The sequence below is a fragment of the Odontesthes bonariensis genome, chromosome 7, assembly GCF_027942865.1.
Source record: "Odontesthes bonariensis isolate fOdoBon6 chromosome 7, fOdoBon6.hap1, whole genome shotgun sequence".
Lineage (NCBI taxonomy): Eukaryota > Metazoa > Chordata > Actinopteri > Atheriniformes > Atherinopsidae > Odontesthes > Odontesthes bonariensis.
This window is the reverse complement of record NC_134512.1, coordinates 3,414,951-3,435,671: the sequence shown is the minus strand read 5'-3', so window position 1 is coordinate 3,435,671 and position 20,721 is coordinate 3,414,951. Positions and strand designations below refer to the sequence as shown.

Below are 20,721 nucleotides of genomic sequence, written 5' to 3'. Positions count from 1 at the left end.
TGTGTCAAACATATAGTCATTGGAATTGCACATTGCAAGAGAGCTGTGCACAAACTCAGAGAACCATAGTTACAGTTACTTGAGTAAGTAAGGTCAAAGAAGCGTTTTTAAGACTGATTTTGTGCAGAGCCACAGTTACAGAAAGTTGAGGATCACAGCCAACACCCTCCTAATTTCACCAGGCTATTTCATATACTTGAATGGGAGACAGGATACACTGCTGCAACAGTTTAATGATTGACTCTCTCCCTAACCTTGCACCAAATCTTAGTGGGACATGCTCTTTCTCTTCCTATAAGTTACATAATTTACCAGTAACTTAGTCCACAACTGAATGGTGTCTGAAATATTTAATAGCTCTTGTGTGCATTTTAATTTCCCATCTAAGCAGTTTGGTGATTTTGCAACAAATTCCACGTTTGCCTCAAGTGTGGTTCGTCTGAGATGGGCTGTAGTCTGTCAGTCCACATACCAGTGGATATTCCGCCACCGACATCCCTGAGTAGAAAATATTACTCATGTTCTCATGATATTGAACCTTAATTCACATATGATTATTTAAATCAATCACAATTCATATGACAGAACACATTTCTGCTTTACTCAGATATTAACGGATGGTATTCAGTAATCTGAATTTTGTTGTAAATTTTAGTTCTACTATGAAGCTCGCAGATCACAACACATCTACAAACCCCAATTCCAATGAAGTTGGGACGTTGTGTAATCCAAAATAAAAAAAGAATACAATGATTTGCAAATCATTGTACAGCCCAATTTTTCCACTTTGCATCAGTCTATCTCAGATGTGCTCAGGCCCAGAGTGACCAGCAGTGTTTCTGGATGTTGTTGATATGGCTTTCGCTTTGCATGGTAGAGCTTTAACTTGCACTTGTAGATGTAGCAACGAACTGTGTTAACTGACAATGATTTTCTTCACATTTCAGAAGGCACAAACTAAATACCAACAAATGAGAACTTGTTAGTATGCCAAACTCACCAGTTTCTGTTCCTGCTGTCAAAGGCTGCCACACCATTGGAGTCTGGAGTCCATTTAATACCTTACAGATAACACAAAGCCAGTTTTTCAGCAGATTACAAAGATGTTGAGTCTTAGAAATACAGAAACATGAATGTTTGTTGAGGAGAGTTTTATAACATTTTCTCATGATTAAAACAAAATTATGTTGACCTCAAGATCCCCAATGACCAGCCTAACCATCTTATCCAGCTTGGCAAACTAGTTTAAGCATTCTAACACCAAGTAGGCTAGCTTAACCTCTTCAACACCTGGGCCTGCAGTACTGGGGCAGGAGGGCAACATTTGATCTGACTCCAATGAAGTCTCGAAAATGATAGCTTTATTTAATTACCAAGATGGTTTACAAAGAGTTTGTTTTGGGCATGTCATTTTTGAGCAGGAATCCCAGAAAGACTCAGGTGGCTGAACAGGTTAACCATTTTAGGCTGATGATCAAAGCTGTTTCTTTTCTTTTCTTTTGTTAAATTGAGCAGCTGGCATTTGTAGAGATAATTAATATTACTTAACATAACTTTTTCAAGCTAACATTGTTGAAGTAAAGTATGACGCTTCTCATATTGGCCTGAGAGGCAATGAGTCCAGGATTAATGATGGTATTCTTTAAGAAATATATTTTTGTTACTGTTTAGATGAGATTGCAGTTGCTCCAACGATGATTGACAGAGAAAAACTGTTTTCTAAAAAAAGTTGCAAAGCTAGACCATGAAAAACTTACCAGGGTAGAGCCTGAAAAAACCGAAAGAACTGCCAAAGTACTGCCAGGTGAGAGTGGGATCCTTTTGGAAGTTACTGATGAAGACATCGTTTAAAGACTCTGAGTTGTAGATGGCATTGAGGATATTAGGATCTGCACAGAGGATGAAAACATCCTAAATTAGATCCTCGCAGCACTGGAACTTGACTTCCACCAGTGGGGTCTGAAATATAGCACCTCTGACCTTTGTTGTAGACATTGGTGGGAATCTGGATGTTGCTCTGCTGAGTGTTCACAGGCATGTTGTTGAAATGTTCATTCTCCTCAAGGGCAAACTCTCCACCCAGTTCCACATAGTTCCCATCTTCATCCACCGTATTGATCAACATGGAATTGTAGTAATCAAACTGAAATAGAAAGCAAGTGGAAATGAATTGGATATTTTTCAATCTTCATTTTAATCTTATTTTATTTCATTTTAATAGATTTTCTATATATATTATTTTCACAGAAGTACCGCTGCCTTTCAGTGCAGTCTGGCTCTGAACATGGGACGCCAATTATTAATGAAAAAAAAATCCCAGAAAGCACACAGAAAAGAACCTTGTTGAGTATGTCTCTCTTAGTTCGCTGTTGCTTGAGGTGGAGTGGTAGACTTAATCAAATATGTGTATGTGAAATACATTCCCTACATATCATAGAAAGGGCTGTATGTGTAGGAATTTGGTGAATGTGGCTTGTACTGTAAAATTCTTTGATGACAAAAGAACAGAGCACTATATGAATATAGTCTATTTAGTATTCTAAGATTTTTTTTTTTGGAGAGAAATTACATTTCAATCTAAAAATTTCAGTGTTCATTGGTGGGGCAAATGTAACAATGACATCTTCCCAGGGTGGCTTGGCATAATCGTGAAACTTAAAAAAAAACATACTGGTTAATCAGCATTGTCCTAAATAAAAGCATGACTCAAAGTAATCATATAACAGTGGTAGAAGCTAATTGTATTGCTTTTGATTTGTTTGCATATGTTTCCATTTAGTTTCAAATGAAGGCATTGTGTGTGCATAAAGGATGCATAAAGAAGTCGTATCTAAATACAGACATTCTAACAACTGAATATTGTTTCTACAAGGTATATATAATTTGCCAAACTTTCTGTCAATATCCACTGTCAATGGAAAAATCTAACACACAATACTTCAAACATATTTCAAAATGTTGTTGCACTTAAAAACTTGCATTTAGCCATGTGATTTAGATGCAAAGGGATTTAGGTGCCAACTGAACGTGAATAAAGCACAGGTGTTGCTCATCACATTAATGAAGGTCAACGGGACAATTTGACAGTTTGAAGTCAATCCAGAAAATGCCAGAGAAAAACTTAAGTCTGACTGGGCCATTTTTTCATGTTAAAAAAGCTGCAGTGAAAACGTTAAACTGGAAGACAGTATTCCAGTTTAACGTGATGAAATCTTGTATGCTACCTAGCAATACAGACATTAGCATAGGTATTACATTAGGCCTCAAACCCAGAGATAAAATGAATGGAAGTTTGAACTTGCAGTTTTTAACTTTGAATAGCTAAGGAAAAAGAACAATTTTCCAAAAAGTAACCTTAAAATTGACCTTTGTAGAGATTTTCCTTGGAATTAGGAAGATGCTTAAAGAGAATATGCTGGTAGATTATCTCTTATTGAAAGATCAAAGTGTTATAATTTCCCCCAGTCTCCCCTGCATCTCTGATGAATTTTTCATTTCAAATTTTGTGAAATAAGTTTCAAGTTTGCTTAAGTGCTCATTTGTCTAAGAAGCTTGTTATTAACTTATTTGATGAACTCATCAAATAGGTACACAGGCACCTGCGGAATAGTTTTAATTGTTCAAATGTCACCAACTCAACAAGGCCACCACCGTCATTTGGTTCCCTTTTGAGCTGACTCGTTGTAGCATTAAACTAAAAGTTTCAGTGATCTTTTCAGCTGAACACTTTCTAGTCTTGAGCATAAATGACAATATCAAGATGTTTTTCCCGGCAACACTTAAATGATTTGATGGTAAAATGTCAGAAATACACTGGCATATAAATATAAATAAATAAATAAAAATCTGTCTTTCTAACATACTATACAAGTGGTCTTGTTAAATAAGCAATAGAAAACGAATTGCTTGACATCATGTTATGGAATACTAATAAAAAACTCACTGGTCCATGTGAACTGGGAAGAATTCAGAAGGATTGCGAATCCTTGGGCCTAACACGAGACAGTATTAGTCTTAAGTGTGTCTTCTTGTCTCAGTTTTCTTCTCAATTTTTAACCACTAATAGGACTTCATGCCAATGTATTTTGCTTCTATGTGACATTTTGTGTGAAGGTTTTCTTTGGTGTTGACCAAGTTTCTCACAGGATAACCAAAGCTTGGTTTAATCTAATTTCAGGTGTCAGCTAAAGCTTTAACACCCCAGTCTGTCACAGGATCATCTGTAAACAAGCCTGCTGTTACGTCTGATCCACACACGATAGCTAATGTTCATCTATCAGCCCAGACTAAGTACCACTGACATTGACAAATCAGATAGAGAGACGTGATACACACATACAGATAGTATAGTTTTATTGTCCAGTAACTTGAAAAGCTGGAATGGTCCTTTTAATAGCCAATTTGATGGTTGTCAGGAGAAAAGTGGGGTCACTCACCTTTAGTGAAGCATTGTAGTCATGGTACAGGTCAGCATCTTCTGCAGACTCTGCTAATCTCTGACACAAGGAATAGATAAGAAAAATAGTCATAAAATGCAAAAGAAGTGATTATACAAACAAAAAAACAATGATTGAGAGAAAGATGATGCATAAAATATGAACCCATGTGAGCAATACAATAAACACAAAGGCGCTGTTTTGTGACAATTTCCAGTGTATAAAAAAATAAAAAAATATGTTTCACACTAAAGGCGAGAAGATTGTAAAATGACTACAATTTCAAGATTCCAAAATCTGTCCATATGCTGTGGTCTGTGGTTTGTGTTCTGGTCTTTGTTGTGTTTTGGCTTGTGTTTTAGTCTTTTTTAGACTCATGTTATGTTTTGTTAATGTCTCCTAGTTTGATTGGGTAGCTCTTGGTTTTATTATGTTCACTGCCTTTGTTCCACTCCTTTTCTGGGTTTTGGCAAAGTTGATTCCATGACATACTTTCAGTATTGAATCTATTAAATGATAACCAAAAATAATCCTTTTGACTAGTGTTGGATTAGCAAGAAATGATGTAGATTGAGCGTGACCGGCTCGTTCTTGTACAAGGTGACGGTCCTTGCATCTCTCATGTCGCGTGGGACAGCTTCTCTCCAGCACTGACAGAGGATGCCGTATAATGGGAGGGTGTTTTTGCAGTGCTTGATCAGATCTGGTGGGATGTCATCACTGCCAGATGCTTTGCCGCAGGCTAAGCTGTTTGTGGCCTTGTTCTTTCAGTGTTGGTTCGGCAGCTAGCTCCTCCGTGATGGGAGGTTTGATGACATTAAGTGCTGAAGTGACGACAACATTCTCCCTGGAGTACAATTCTGAGTGGTACTTCTACCCATCTTTCCATCTGCTTGCCTTTATCTGTGAAAATTTCCTCACTGGTTCATGTCCTGCTCTGAGTTGGACCCAGAGCTTTTTGGTGCGCTTGATGTCATCGTTGAGCTGCTGCCAGTATTCATTAGCACATCTTCTCGCTGTCTGTTGCACTTGACTCCTAGTAGCTCTGAGTGCTAAGGACCTCCCATTTGATGGGCGCTTATATTCGACATGAATAGTATTTGTGTGTCATCTAAACAAAACTGCAAAAAAGACACCTTTTTGCAAGGTCCAAGATTATAACAATAGTTTATAATCAATTGATGCATTTGATGAATATTGCCTGTGCCCTAATAGTATAAAACAATTGTATCTGGATAGTTTGGACTTTACTTTCACAATTTTGTTTAAAAAAAAAAAGGAATGCTGCACTCTCTTCCAATTGCTGCAGAGATTTGGGGCCTGCAGACACAAGATCTGCAACTGGACAATCTTCCAGTCTTTAGTCTTCAACCTAAGTGGCCTCTGGTGCAGCTCTATACTTTATACACAGGAGAGTGGAAATCAAAAAAAAAAGAGAGATCTGTTTTGTTTATCATTTTACAGACGATTTGTTGGCTAGTACGTTAATTAAATTGCATTTGTTGGCTTTTAGAGGAAATAAAAAGATTTTGACTGTAATGATGCTGTAAATTACAACAAATATTGATCTTCATCTCCCCTGTGATTTACCATTAACTTCAGCAAGTGTCATTACCAAGTGAGTCTGTGGAGGAAAAATCAACAGCAGTAACAGCATCAAAGGAAAAATGAAATTCTATGAAATCTTTTTTTTTATTGTCGATAAGCTCATTCACTTTAAAAGTGAAACAACCAACTTTTCTCTGTCCTCACCTTTACAGATTTCATCTTACTTCCCAACATTCGTTCGATTTCATCAGAGTAGTCCTTCACCAAATCATCTCCGTTCAGCTCCACAATCTTAATGACAGACTCCACATCCTTCAGTTTCTAAGAGGACAGAAAAACAAGTGTTGAAGTTAAACACCTCGCTACAAGAACACCAGGCTTGTACAAACTGAGACAATCCCAGAGACTGAAGCTAGAGTGTTGGACATCCAAATAAACAAACAAATCACAACTGAATGGTCAAGTTTTTTCGTGTACAGTCTGTGGTAAATAGAGTGTACTTTCATCTGATGTTTTTACATGTCAGTATATCAGATTTATCTCTCCAGTGCAGTTGTCTTTTCACACTGAGAACTACTTATACTCAAACACCAAAAAGGACTAACTTATTGTGTGGCATCACTTATTCCCTCCAGATAAACCTTTTGTCAACCGCAGCAGTTTAGATATGTTCTGATGTGTTATTATTTCACTTTCTGTTGCCAGAATGTGACTGACACACTAAGAACAATCCAACATTGTTGCGCAACTGTCATGTTGTCGTCAGGTTATTTCAGACTGTGGGATTTACTCTCAAATTACACCAGCTCCCATCTTAAACTGAGTATGTTGTTTACAGAATATATTTGAGGTATTGAGGTCACTTTTTGTAGATCAGTATGCTCGAAGTAGTTCAGCAGCCCGAATAGGAGAAGGAGCGGCAAAGTTTTATACTGATTTAATGATTGATAGTGAGAAAAAAAAGTTTTTCTTTTTTTTGTTTAAGTGTATGTAAACTTCTGGTTTTAAATCTATCATAGAATGGACTCACCCATATAAATACCTATTTCTACTCCTGTAATTTTACCTTTGTTAACGCCACATGTGTTTTTTTATTTGTATCTATTTTGTTTGTAAATTTCATGACACTTTGTGGAGAGTTTAAAGCAAAGGGAGAACCCACAACATTTTGGAAAGAATTGGAAAAAGCATCTGTCAAAACCACAGTCATCCCCTAAACCCATTAGAAACCACAATAACTGCGGAGGTTCCCATCCAGCTAAAAGGGAAAAATGCCTGGTGTTTGGACAATGCTGTGACAAATGCAAGAATCATTAAAAAAGTCACAGCAAAAGTAAAACTCCAAAGTTTTCCTTTAGAAATTCTGTCAGACAGTCTGTGCATGACGTTGCATTGCACATTAATGGCTCACCCTTTGAATTCAAGGTTGACACAAAATGCAATGTGCTGCCCCTGGAGATTTTTAAGGAAGTGACAGATGTGGAACATATTACAAAACAAAGAAACCATTTTTTATAGAGGAAAATATGTGCAATTACTCTTTATTTAGAGCCTGCAAAAACATAGAAATTGTCAAAATAAGCCATGAGATCCATCATAGAGAGCGATACAGATTTTAGTAAACAAATCATTGCCCAGTACAAAGACCTCCTCAGTGACTAACTTGGAAAACATCCCATCACGTACCCTATGACTGCCCCAGTTGCAGTGCAACAAAGACTCAAAGTAGAACTTGTATGCCTGGAAAACCTAGGAGTATTAACACTAGTCACAGAGCCTACTGACTAGGTCTTTTCCATGGTCGTAAAGACACAAGAAAGACAAGCAAGAAATCAGGCTTTGCATCAATCCAAATGACCTCAACATGGCACTGAAAAGACCCCAGCACCCAAAGCGCATCATTTAGGAGATAGCTGCAAAAATGTTAGGTGCACCAGTCCTACATTGAATGAACTCCTTTTGACAAATATGTCTTCATGAGAAATCCTTGATCCTAACCACTTTGAGGACTCCATTTGGGTGCTACAGAGTTTTATGGATGCACTTTTGGCATTAAGTCTGCCAGTGAGGTATTCCAGCTCTCCACTAACAGCAGTTTGCTGGTCTTCCATATTTAGTCATTGTGGATTATATCGTAATCATCGGAGGCTGAGGAATTGCTGAATATGATGCCAACCTGAGAAAAGTGCTTGACCTTTTTCAAGGGAGATCAATCTTAAGCTCAATCCACACAGTGCAATTTTTCACTGACCGAAATGTGGGTCACATTTTCACAAGCAGTGGCCTCAAAGCCGATCCTGCTAAGACCACAGCCATCACCAACATGCCAGTCCCAACAGATGTCACATCGCTGCAATGCTTTCTCAGAGTGGTAAAATATCTTGCCAAGTACATTCCAAATATCAATGACATTGCAGCCCCACTGAGAAAACTTGCTCATAAGGACACAGTATGGTGCTGGTTCCAGCAGCACCAAGGGACATTTGACATTCTGAAATCTTGCCTTACCAGCCCACCGGTGTTAGCCTATTTCAGTGTCTTTGAGCCAGTCACACGAAGCTGCAATTCATCTTGCTTTGGACTAGGTGCATCATGTATGGAAAATGGCAGACCAGTAGCCATTGCATCACATATACTTACAGACACAGAGACATGATATGCCTAAATAAACAATGAGCTTCTTGCTGTTGTGCTCGCCTGCACAAAGTTCAGGGACTAAGTCTGTGGCAAAGGTCATCCAAGTGAAAACTGACCACCAATCCCTGGTCACCACTGTAAAAAATAAAAATAATTCACCCCTGCTCATCTCCAGAGGAAGCTACTTAGGGTACAAAGCCATGACATCACCCTGCTATACAAAAAAGGAAAACAAATGTATCTGCCTGACACTTTCCAAATCTTCATATCCAAGTTTCCCAGATCCTAGCTGAAGATGACATTTTTGACATCATGTCATGCTCTACAGTATTCCTGGAGGAACTCAGGAAACGCTGTGAAAAGTAAAAAGTGCTTCAGGCTCTGATCACTGTGATAAAAAGAGTATGGCCCAACAATAAAATAAAAACAAAACAGCTTGAGTCAGCTGTGCATTTCTTCTTCCCCTACAGAAATTAACTTAGTTACCCTGCACAGAGAGTACATCAACATTGTGCACAAAGGCCACCCAGGCCTTGAAGCAACCAAACACAGAGCGACAAAACATCATCTGTTGGCCAACAATGTCAAAACACATAAGTAAATAACTGTTTTAATGCATAGTGTGTAAAAGCACTAAATATCTTCAGCAGAAGGTGGCAGCAGACAGTTTTGACTGGCCTGTCAAACATTACCAGGCGCTGGTTTATTCATATTCAGGGTGGTTTGAGATCGACGTCCTCCATTACATGACATCATCCACTGCCATTTCCAAATTGAAAAGACATTTTTCAGTCCATGATGCACCCCAAGACTTTGCAAAGACAGTGGGACTTTGTATATGTCACCAGCAGCCCTGAATCCAATGGTCCAATGGATTTGCAGAAAGAGCAGTTTGCACCCCAAAGCAGTTTATGGAGATGTCACACAAGGACCCAACTGAAGTCTTCCTCAGCCTCCTGAAAGTGACGAATGCTCCTTGTGATTCTATACCTGGTTAACTTGCTGAATGACTGTTGTCAAGACAAACACATGCAGATCTCCCTGTGAGTAACACACTGTTTGCATGAAAGCCCAGAAATGCCTTGTGCGTTATTGGCCAACTGCAACAAAAAATTCATTCTGAAAAGCCGATATGACAAGTCACCTTCTACAGCCTGTATTAGTGGGACAAATGGTCCCAATCCAGACCAACAAAGGCTACAATCAACTTGGAATCATGAAAGAGGAGTACAGAGCCATGCTCTTAAGCACTTGCGTTTGACCCCTGTTGAAAGTCTTGAGATTTGGAGCCTCAGTGCAGAGCAGTATTCAGATGATAGTCACATGTGCTTAAAACTTGAGTTTATTGGAGATATAGAGTTGCTGAAACCATAGAAACACTTGTGCTTGTGTATCCAGATCTGGCTATGAGAGGCAAAGTGGCCATTGTGGTTGGGACAAACACTTCTACAGATAGAAGACCTCCATTCCTGCAAAATGCAGGAGGGGTTATTTTCTCAACACATTCTCTGTCAACCCGGTGATAAAAACGAGCCTATGAGAAGTTTCAGGAAACCCCTAACAGCCTTGATGAGAAAAAAAAAGAGGAACAGTCTGGTTCACACGGGACAAATCTTTCATTTTGGTCCCTGGTAAAGTTTCCACCATAATTTCCATTCCAAAGTTTCCCAAAAGCGTCAGCAGGGAAGCTGTCCTTATAGACTGTCCATTGGAGGGTTGTTTTCCTGAGGGGTTTTAACGATACCCGTCGCTGAAAATTCAACTGTTGTCCACTGTCCACAGCGTATTACAGTCACTCTGCAAAAATGTCCAGTCTTCATGTGACATTGAAATGTGGACTGCCTATTGCTCACCGACAGTATGTCCAGTAGATGTAATAAGTTGCTGGAAAGGAAAAAACTAAACCATCTAGATCCCAACTACCTCCATCCTCTTTCAACTTAGGTGCCTCGACATGGGGCGTCAAGCTGGATGATTACCTCCATGGAAGCAAGTTTGAGGTTCACACAGCCATCCATTATCAAATGTCTTAACCACAACTAAGTTGTATGCAGCAGGGCATAAATGGTTGGTGGATTTGTCAACGTATATGTGGAGGGGGGCGTGGTGCATCAGGTGCAGAGGAGAGGTGGGAAGGGCTCAGAGGACAGGGGGAGGGGAGATGATGGGCACATCTGCACATCATCAGCTAATCATTCTCCCCTTTATCAGTAGCGTGCTGGTCCGGGCAGAGAGGGAGAGAAGGAGGAGATGACCTGTCAGTGGGACGACAGGAGAGAGGAGAGTGACGCCTGGAGAAACCACTGAGCATCCTCGTAAGCCTGGGTTGACTGAGTGAAAATAAAAGGTTAACTCGCACTAAGTGGTCTGTGTGTCTGTTGGGGAACCCACGGTGGCACAAACCTGCCACAGTATAATTTCAGCCTTAAAGGTGGGGTATGAGATCTTGGAAAAACGGTTCCTGCAAGCTATATTTTTGAAAATACACAACCTTGCCTCTCCCTTCAGCCCACCCCTCGAAACCACGCCTTCCAAACACATGAACGAGTCACGAGTCTGTGAATGCGCAGGGGGGAAGGGGGAGGGGGGCTGACGGTTGATTGGCGTGTCAGAATCCAATAGAAATAACTCTCATCATTACTTCTATTGGTCAGACATTTCCTCTTGCTACACCCTCTACAATGGACTAAAATATATATATTTTTTCCAAACATTCTATTTTAGTGGGTGCAATGGGGTCGTGAGGAGGTTTTCAGACAATATGATAAAAAATGCTCCAGAAAACATCTCATACCCCACCTTTAAGTATCACCTGGGAAACCAGAACAGTGATGTGGACACATTGTCATGACGTCCTCATGTGAACAAAACAGTTCCTCATGGAGAGGAAATCAATTTCATCACTACCTTACAAGCTGTTTGTCATATGTCATCAGTAAGACCATCATGCTCTTTTGCAGAGCTGTTGATCTCATGGGCTCCTCTCAGCATGCTGTACATAAAGCCTATTGCAACTCGTCTTTGTTGAACACTGAGCAGCTGCCTAAAATGACTTCAGCTCAAACATCCAAATCTCACCAGGAGGATCCCTACTTTGGAGAAGTCTGTACAGAACAGTGTGGGAACAGTGGCAAAAGTTGAAAATGAAGGACTCTCTACTGGATAGAGGGTGTAAGCCACTTCATCAAATGTTATTGCTCCGGACGTTCAGAGAGATTCTGTGAGACTGTGTGAATCAACCATGGAGCGATTCTGAACTAGCCAACACTTCAACAAGTTAGTTTACCTTAGAGATTAATATATTTTCAGAAAAAGTGCCCTATCTTGAGCAGCTTTAAGGATTACATTGACGAGTGTTTTGACAGCATCGTCACGGTGAAAACCAACAGAACTCCATCTGCCAGTAAAACAACCTCAAGCTCCTAAAGAAGTCGCAACGAAGAGTCACCAGGAGCGATGTTTCCGACTGGGAATGATCCAACTGACTTTCTGATGTCAATCGATAAGAAATGATCCGGTTTCAACACTTGTTTGTCCCTGTTAGAGTTTTTACATCGGGAGTTTCAGGCATTATGGGAGCCATTGGAGTTCAGCCAGCAACGGGTCCAGAGAACATGACCCTCAGAGAGTCGGTGGAATCCCTCACTGAGGGAAAGGACAAAAAAAATGAAAGAAACAATTATGAATCTCCAGGCTCGCAGTATGAGGGACAACCTGGTATTTTCTGGAATCCTGGAGCAGGCAGATGAGGATCCCGAACTAGCAATAAAAAAACTTCATCCAAACACACCTTAAAGGGACACTGTGTAAGATATTAAGTCATTTACTAGCTCAAATCAACATATTCATTCATAAATTAGTCCTCATTGGTGTAAAATTATCTTTGCCAAAAATCTCAATTATCGTCCTGAGTGAAGAATAACTTGTCTGTATCTACATAGAGCGGGCAAGCTCTATGGAGGCTGCCATGTCCTTCCGGTCTATGAAAAACGACGAAGTGCCGAGAGGGACATAAAGCACTTCGAATCGCGTTTTCCCCAACGCCAGGCCTGCAAGCGGAAATGACGTAATTTTGACGTCACGTTTAGATGGTGGTAAATGATGGTCTTATGCATGCCATGAAGTAGTAATATTATTTTTTAACCTCTTACTACACCCAGCGGGGTTGGGGGTGCGGGGGAATGGTAATGAAGCCTTGTATGTATGTATGTATATATATATGTGTGTCTAACACCGTAAGAATGCTCAGCCTAAACAGCATGGTCTGCTAGGTCGGGTAGCTAAGGAGCTAACTCCTAGCAAAATAATGTGTATACATCACTTCAACCCGGTCCCGTTAAAGCGATGACCTAGCGTCATTTTCACCATGACATCCAGCCAAATACCCCATCAGAAGCATTTTTAGTAATGGTCAACACTGGTCAAGATAGGGCTATCCACCGAATGGCTTATTACTGGCGCTAATGGTAAATAGATTTTATCTCGTAAATTATCCCACTAACAATGCATTGATTGTTACCAAACTTCTGCCGTAGTACACATAGGCTCTTAACTCACAAAACGAGGCATTAGAAAGTTTGTAAGTTTACCGGGAGTTTATTTAAAAGAACACTTTCCAGATAGCAACTACACACTGCTGCTAACGCTAACGCTGCGTCGACGTCACTTCCGGTAACTCCCGGAATATGACTAATTGCATTGTTTGCACACCAAAGGCTATGTCAACTTATGTTATCTGTCATATGTATTTATAGTGTTACTGTATGTGTGTTATGTAATCCTTTGTACTGTGTGTCTTGATGTCTTTTTGTTTGTATGGACCTTGAGTCTGAAGCTATAGCTTCTTGAATCTTGACACATACCGCCTGCCGTAGTTTAAGAAGTTGCAACGCACATTTGAAAACGCGAGGCGCTGGAGAGCAAATTCATTCGACTTTGCAAAACAAAATTGCACCACTAGATGGGGGAAGAAATTACATAGTGTCCCTTTAAACTTCTGAAAGATACAGTGAAAAATATCACCTCTCACCACGTTCATTGCCTGGGAGGAAAGAGACTTGATGACCAAAGAATGAGGCTTATTGTGGCCAAATTTGAGCACTTTAAGCAGAAGGAGCAGTTGAGGAGCAAGTTGCAGGTATCTGAGAGGAGTGGACTTCAGTGTGAATGACCAGTTTCCCAAAAAGATCCTGGAAAGACGCAGGGTCCTGTTCCTCATTCGGAGAAAGTTCATGGAGGGAGGCTCCCGCACTATTGCGGAAGATAAATTATTTGTCAACGGACAGCTGCACTTTAACCAGAACACCCCACCTTGGCTTTACTAATTCCAGGTGATCTGCATCTGCTCACATCTGTGTATCATGTCACTATAGGCGGTACATACAAAAATCTGCAATATTAACTTAATTCACAGACAACTGTTCAGGCAAGCACAGAATGTTAGTGGATGTAGGTGATATTGTTTTATTTGGGTTTGTGTTGGGCTTTTTCTATCTCACACTTCTACTCTTTTGCATAGTATTTATTTTCTGACTCGAATCTCCAACTTGCTGCGTTTCCACCTCAGTACATTATATTACAGAGATTTGCACAACAAACACAACCGAACACAACACGTCTACAGCACCGACACACACGCGTCAATGGCCAACAAGCAGGTAGCTGACACGCATCCACATACTTGCATACACACAACATGCAATTGCTTGTGCACGCACGCATATACACACACATTGTTAACAAGCATCCAACACTTACTGCATTAGTCTGAGCATGTGCACACTAAGGTTTATTTCATCGAATGTGCGTGGGGCTGGGTCCAGGGAGAAGAGATTCAAAATGTTCAATCCATTGAAGGACCTACAGGCAGACATTGTTTTACCACAGGAGATTCAGTTATCAAAGAACTGCTGTGTATGATAGTGCAAAAGTACTACTTTTATTGAATAGAAAGCTCTGTATGATTGGATGAATGAAAATGAAATGAAACAATGAAAATTAAAATAAACACTTTATCAATCCCAAAGAGATTTTAACCAAGGTTAAAAGGTGTTATTCAATATACGTGTGGATCGTTTATCATTATTTTAGCTCACATCGACACTTTGAATTTTACCTGGAGCACATAGCAGAACTGAAACAACAACAGAAAACACATACGGAAGCAACAATTTAGAACTAGAAGGGAAAGTAATAAAGTAAGAAAATGATCACAGGATGGATTAAGCTCCATTACAGACATGTTGGGTTATTTGTTCAGTCTACAGGCTGTGACTGTGTGTTTTTAAAGCAGACTGACTGCTGGCTGCCTCTGACGAATCTAAATCTGACAGATAAATGGATGAATGTCTAAAATCAGAACAGGCCACAAATCCTGACGCCAGTAAAGAGGGCTCAGTCCTCAATCTGCGCATTACCATGATCCCTGTGTGTGTTTCTGTCTGAATGTGTTTCTATGTTTCTGCGACCTGGTGGACAAACACACACACATGGACTCTATTCCGCACACACTCACTCACAAACAAATGCACATTCAGACTCACACTAACACTCCTAACTCTTTGTTCTCAGCTCAGTATTTGATGTTTCTTTGTTTATTATTATTTTTACACCCTAAAGATCACCGCGCTATCAAAGTTGACCTGTTTTTACATTTAAAACACTTTTCAACATGAATAAAGACAGCTGCATCACATGTGGAATAGACAGGTGTATATTGTGACAGAATTCCCAGGTGAGACTGATACTTAGGCTCGCCCGTCCTTAAACACAGAACATACACATATGGCTTCATAATAAGAAGGGGGTCTCATTTTATGCACAAACAAAGTGCAAGTACGTGTACTGTAGTGTCATTGGTGCAAGCAGTAGCGAGGTTCCCAGCCTCTGGAAAACCAATTGGGTCATAGTTTGCCAACTTCGCCCCCCACCCAAAACACCACCTGGCCTCTACTTAGCACCACCTGCTTTTTTATACACACCTGGTGTCCAATAATAAAAGGACAACAAACCGGTCGATTAGCATCAACTTTGTTTAGTTTAGAAGTAACAGGAGTCATGACCTTACAAACCCAACAACGGTGAGGTCCACATTGGTCTGTCATGGCCTGGGTAATTTAACTCTTCCCTGCTCTGGTGAAAGGAGAAGCTGGAGGTAGACGTGAACTGGGGGTAGTACCACCAGCCTCTGGCTCTGAGCCACTCAGGCTCTGTCTCTCATGATTTCATCTAAATGTAACGGTTAAGGTTAAATGAATGCCTTCTCAGGAGAAGGCATTCATTTAACCTTAACCGTTACTAATAGCAGGTTTTACAATGAGGCAAATGGCGCTAACATGATAGGCAGTGTTTGTTAGTTAGTTAGTTAGTGACCTGCAGTGTTAGCCGAGGACATGCTAACGTTGCTGCTGCTGGGTTCAGATTAGTGTTGCACCGATACCGATACCAGTATCGGGCGGGGCCCTGATCGGCACTAAAATGGTGGTATCGGTATCGGCGAGTACCAACAAATAGGGCAGCGATACCATTTCCGATACTTGTATGACACTTGAACGTCTCCCGACACTCGCTACACTGTGTTGTGATCACTGTGCATCTATTGCTATTGGCCTGCTCCAGACCAATGAGAGCGGGCCAATAGCCGCTCTTAATGTGTGAGGAGCAAGACGTCTGGCGACACGGCACTCTGTCAGCTGGAGAGGGTGCCGTTCGCATTCATCTAGAGCTGCCGGCGACGAAGACAGCTAGCCAGGGGGAGTTTGGAGCGCGAGTGTGAGGAGGGGAGGCTGGGTGCTTCCTGTAGTCAAAAAAGGGTCCTCGATAGAGAGTGCTGGGCCGCCATCGCTCCCTGTGCGGTCGTGACAGCGCACTACCAGCCGACAGCCAGTTACCGTCTTCGCCGTCCAGCAAAGCTGTTACCGCGGGGAGTTGGACGGCGGCACAAGCTCAGACCCCGGGGGAGGGTCTCGCCAAGTGGGCGAGTTAAAGGGGAACTCCGGGGCATTTGAAGCGCATTTCCATTGCTAGAGGTTGTCAAATACTGATAGTAGGACACAGACAGGTGCAAATCTGCGCTCCCTGTGTGGAGATCGCGCTGTTCGCGCAGCCTGTCATGCGAGGCTAATACGTGGTGGCTAGGGGCAAGCGCTAACCCTTCCACGTAAAACAACAACTTGCACACTGCAGAAACGTCACACCACTTTATAAACCATCCGACAATAAAGTCACAAGCCTTACCATCAAAACCATATGCATGGTTCTCACATTACTGGCATGGGGCCGTTACAAAACAACTTTATAAACAGCATGTAAGAGTTGATGGACGATAATCACATATACAAAACAATTATCTTCTCTAGAAAAACTGCGTTCAAGTATTTAAAACATTACAACAATACATGCCCAGTAAACGTCCGTTTTCAAAATCATCAACTCACCGGAGTGGTTACTGGTGTGCACTGGTAATCCATATCAAATTTCGTTGCGAAAAGTTGCTTCTGTCGTGTTTTATTTGACATTTTGTAAATCCCATTGAGTTCTATTGAAGACTGGATGTTCGTTGATATTACTCCTTCACCGAAACGAAAAATCAGATTCAACTGCTGAGCGGAAGTTTATCCACGGCTGTGAGGTGGCTAAGAAAATAGTTCGAGCATGAACGAGCTGCCAAATAAAACACGACAGAAGCAACTTTTCGCAACGAAATTTGATATGGATTACCAGTGCACACTGGTAATGTTCATGTAGACCAGTTTCAGCAACAGCTAGTGTAGCTGCTCCAACACGCATATATTTCATCCAGAACCAGACATGACAACAACCTATTTTTGTGCATGTGCTCTGTATAATTACTTACCTTCTGCAACAGCAAGGAGCCAGAGTATTTGGTTGTTAAGTCTCGAAGCTGGCCAGAGAACAGTGACGCCCACTGCTGCACCCTGTTGAAAACAGAAGACAAAGAACACACGGACCATTTAGCTCCAAATACTGCTCAAACTTGTACATTGGCTCAGGGTGAGATACTATATCAGGGTGATAAAGAACTGTTTGGAGCAAACACTTGTTTGAAGTTTTTAGCACTGCCTATAATACTAAGTGTTACCAGCTCCATTCCAAACTGTTTTTGTGAAGATACATCGGTATGGCAACATTGCAAAGTGTGTCATTTTTATATATAGTAAGCACATATTTTGGGTACATTTTTGAAGCAGACAGAAAACAATAAAAGGTATAGAATATCTAAATATTTCATTTATTTTAGAAATGCATACAGTCAATAATAAAATTCCCATAGCTACGTACTGTCAGATGCTGTTTGCCCATGCGCAGCAGGAACCGTGTGCCGAAACCACGTCATTTTCGAACATAAGGTGAAAAAGAATAGGAGCATAAGGTTCCACATTCAGTATATTCAGACTTTCTCAAGTGCTCGAGAAAAATGTTGATAGAACGGAATATACTTTTAAGTTAAGTTATCCCCTAGCTCTATATGCAATTCAGGAAATTAACCTATTTTCTTCCACAAATATTTACGTGGTGAGCAGCATACATATTGTTCTTTTTTCTGAAAATGTATTTGTCCACACCTGTTTTGTCTGTACTAGTGCTTACTAGTTTTATCATTGTTATTATCTGGGAGTTATTTCGCAGCATCAGTGGTGGGATGTGCACTTCATGCCAGCTAAGTGACGGTAAAACAAATTAAAAAACAGTAGTTAGATGGAACCATGGACTTCGTAACTATTTTCTGAGAGGGGGGGCGGGGTTTTTGTTGGGAGGGGCGGGGGAGGCACGCACACTTATCGTCCGTTTCTCAATTGATTTGAAGTTATTTTATAATAGCATGCAGTTGTAAAAGAACTAGAATGGATGAAAACGGCATTTTATTGTTAAGAAAATGAAACTTTGATAACTAAATCAAGCCATTTAAGGAACATAACAGCGGCATTTGTACCCTTGAATGTGTCGTTTATTCAGTAGTGACACTTAAAGGGACACTGTGTAATATATTAAGTCATTTATTAGCTCAAATCAACATATTCATTCATAAATTAGTCCTCATTGATGTAAAATTATCTCTGTCAAAAATCTCACTTATCCTCCTGAGTGAAGAATAACTTGTCTGTATCTACATAGAGTGGGCAAGCTCTATGGAGGCTGCCATGTCCTTCCGGTCTATGAAAAACGATGAAGTGCCGAGAGGGACATAAAGCACTTCGAATCGCGTTTTCCCCAACGCCAGGCCTGCAAGCGGAAATGACGTCATTTTGACGTCACGTTTGCACGCAGGTATAAACAGAGCCATTAGACATTCTCTTGTATAAACCAGCCTGAACGGCCTGCACTTTTGTTCGCAATGGAAGACCATAGTTATACCACGCCACAGGAGAAGGGATCCTCGTCGCCAAAAAAGCCAAAAAAAGAATCTTGACACATACCGCCTGCCGTAGTTCAACAAGTTGCAACGCACATTTGAAAACGCGAGGCGCTAGAGAGCAAATTCATTCGACTTTGCAAAATAAAATTGCACCACTAGATGGGGGAAGAAATTACACAGTGTCCCTTTAACATACCCAGGCATAGCAGATAAAGTACACCACAAATGAAAAAAAAGGAAAGTCTGCGCTCATGACTCAGGGCTTTCATGCATTTCAAAAAGTGGACCTTCTCTCAGTTGACCTACAGATGGAAATTTTAAGCAGGGTCGAGACATCGCTTTCATCCATAAGGTTACTGTGAGCGTTCAGAATGGCCAAACATTAAGGCTGATTTATGGTCGCCTACGGAGAGCCCCTCCCGGAGACGCTCTCCGTCGCTTGCATGCGTCGGCTAAAATTTCTATCTATCCATCGAGGCGACGGAGACCACAAGGGTTGGGATTGGTCGGCTAACAACATCATTTACGGAATCACTTTTCCGGTTTAGCTCCTTCCTCTCAGAACAACAACACCGCCATTTTTGAAAGAGTTTACTGTGTGCCGGTCAACATTTGGTCAAAATTATTTGCAATTCAATATCAATAAGCTCCAACTCCAACAACAGTCTTTCTCTCTCGCTTGCCATCGTTCACTGTGAGGAGTGGAACGGAGCCGGAAGGTGAACAACCAGTAGACGACTTTCACCATAGACGTCGCGAGATTGGGTCGTCTAACATAGCGACGCCTTCTGATCGGAAGGTGAACTGCCTTGCGTATCCGACATCCCGACGGAGAACTTCGAAAGGACGGAGAGCCTCTCCGTGACTACGGAGACGGATTGACGGATAGCGACGGAGAAGCATTCCGAGGCTTTAAAGGGGTCCGGCCGCACCCCCCGCACCCCTAGTTCCGACGTCTATGGGTACAACGAGAGCTACATATCTTATGTATTCTTCTGGCTTGTTGTAGAGTTTCTGCAACAAGCCATGACGGACTATAAAAGTAGTGGAGCTGTGAGCGAGATCAGGCAAAAATGACTGTACATTAGCAACGAAACCATTGAGTGCATTAAAAGAATGAAAAACTCCCCTAAAAAGGGAAACAGTGTTGATTGCATCGCAGCCACAGTGGCTTTGTGTTACCGTAGAGACATTGCTGTGCAGCGGTGTGTTACAGCAGAAAAAGGCCCTTAAATATGACGACGATGAAAGAGATTTAGATAATCTGTTCTTCATCTGGGTCACAGAGGGAGCTGCAGGTGTCTGCTCAGCACTAACTCACAATAACAGGTATGACACACAGGGCTGGTAAAATAACATGGGCAATTCTACATGCTTAGGTTCCTGAAAACTACAGAAATTCAACTTTAAGTGTGTGTAACCAAAAAACAAAAAAGGTCATTTACCATTAGATCATAGTGTCTCGGAAAACAGAGAAAATGTTTCTGTCGGTGGACAGTAAAATCAGCAAAATTAGGTTGTGGACATCCAACACACTAATACACACTGTCTGTATGTTTAGAAATGAACAGGCATCTCTGGTCACCATACTGTAAACATGACCCCCCCACACACCCAGTTTAAAGTCTCTGACAAGCTGTGATGCAGCTGCAGAACCATCAAGAGAACTTTCATATCTTAGCCCAGTTTTGCCTTTTGACTCTTTTCCCATTACAGCTGAAGCTC

At 41.1% G+C, this 20,721-nt stretch overlaps 1 protein-coding gene across 1 annotated transcript in view; it reads right to left on the bottom strand.

The window, feature by feature from the left end:
* LOC142384554 (voltage-dependent calcium channel subunit alpha-2/delta-4-like) overlaps positions 1–17,756 on the bottom strand; it is a 100,785-nt gene extending 83,029 nt beyond the window's left edge. The window contains exons 1-7 of the mRNA XM_075470855.1: positions 17,722–17,756; positions 17,476–17,557; positions 6,189–6,305; positions 4,437–4,496; positions 1,981–2,143; positions 1,758–1,889; positions 1,001–1,061 (exon numbers count right to left, since the gene is read on the bottom strand). Coding sequence (XP_075326970.1) covers positions 1,001–1,061; positions 1,758–1,889; positions 1,981–2,143; positions 4,437–4,496; positions 6,189–6,305; positions 17,476–17,557; positions 17,722–17,756 — 650 coding nt within the window. The remainder of the gene's footprint in view (positions 1–1,000; positions 1,062–1,757; positions 1,890–1,980; positions 2,144–4,436; positions 4,497–6,188; positions 6,306–17,475; positions 17,558–17,721) is intronic.
* Positions 17,757–20,721: the final 2,965 nt, after the last annotated feature.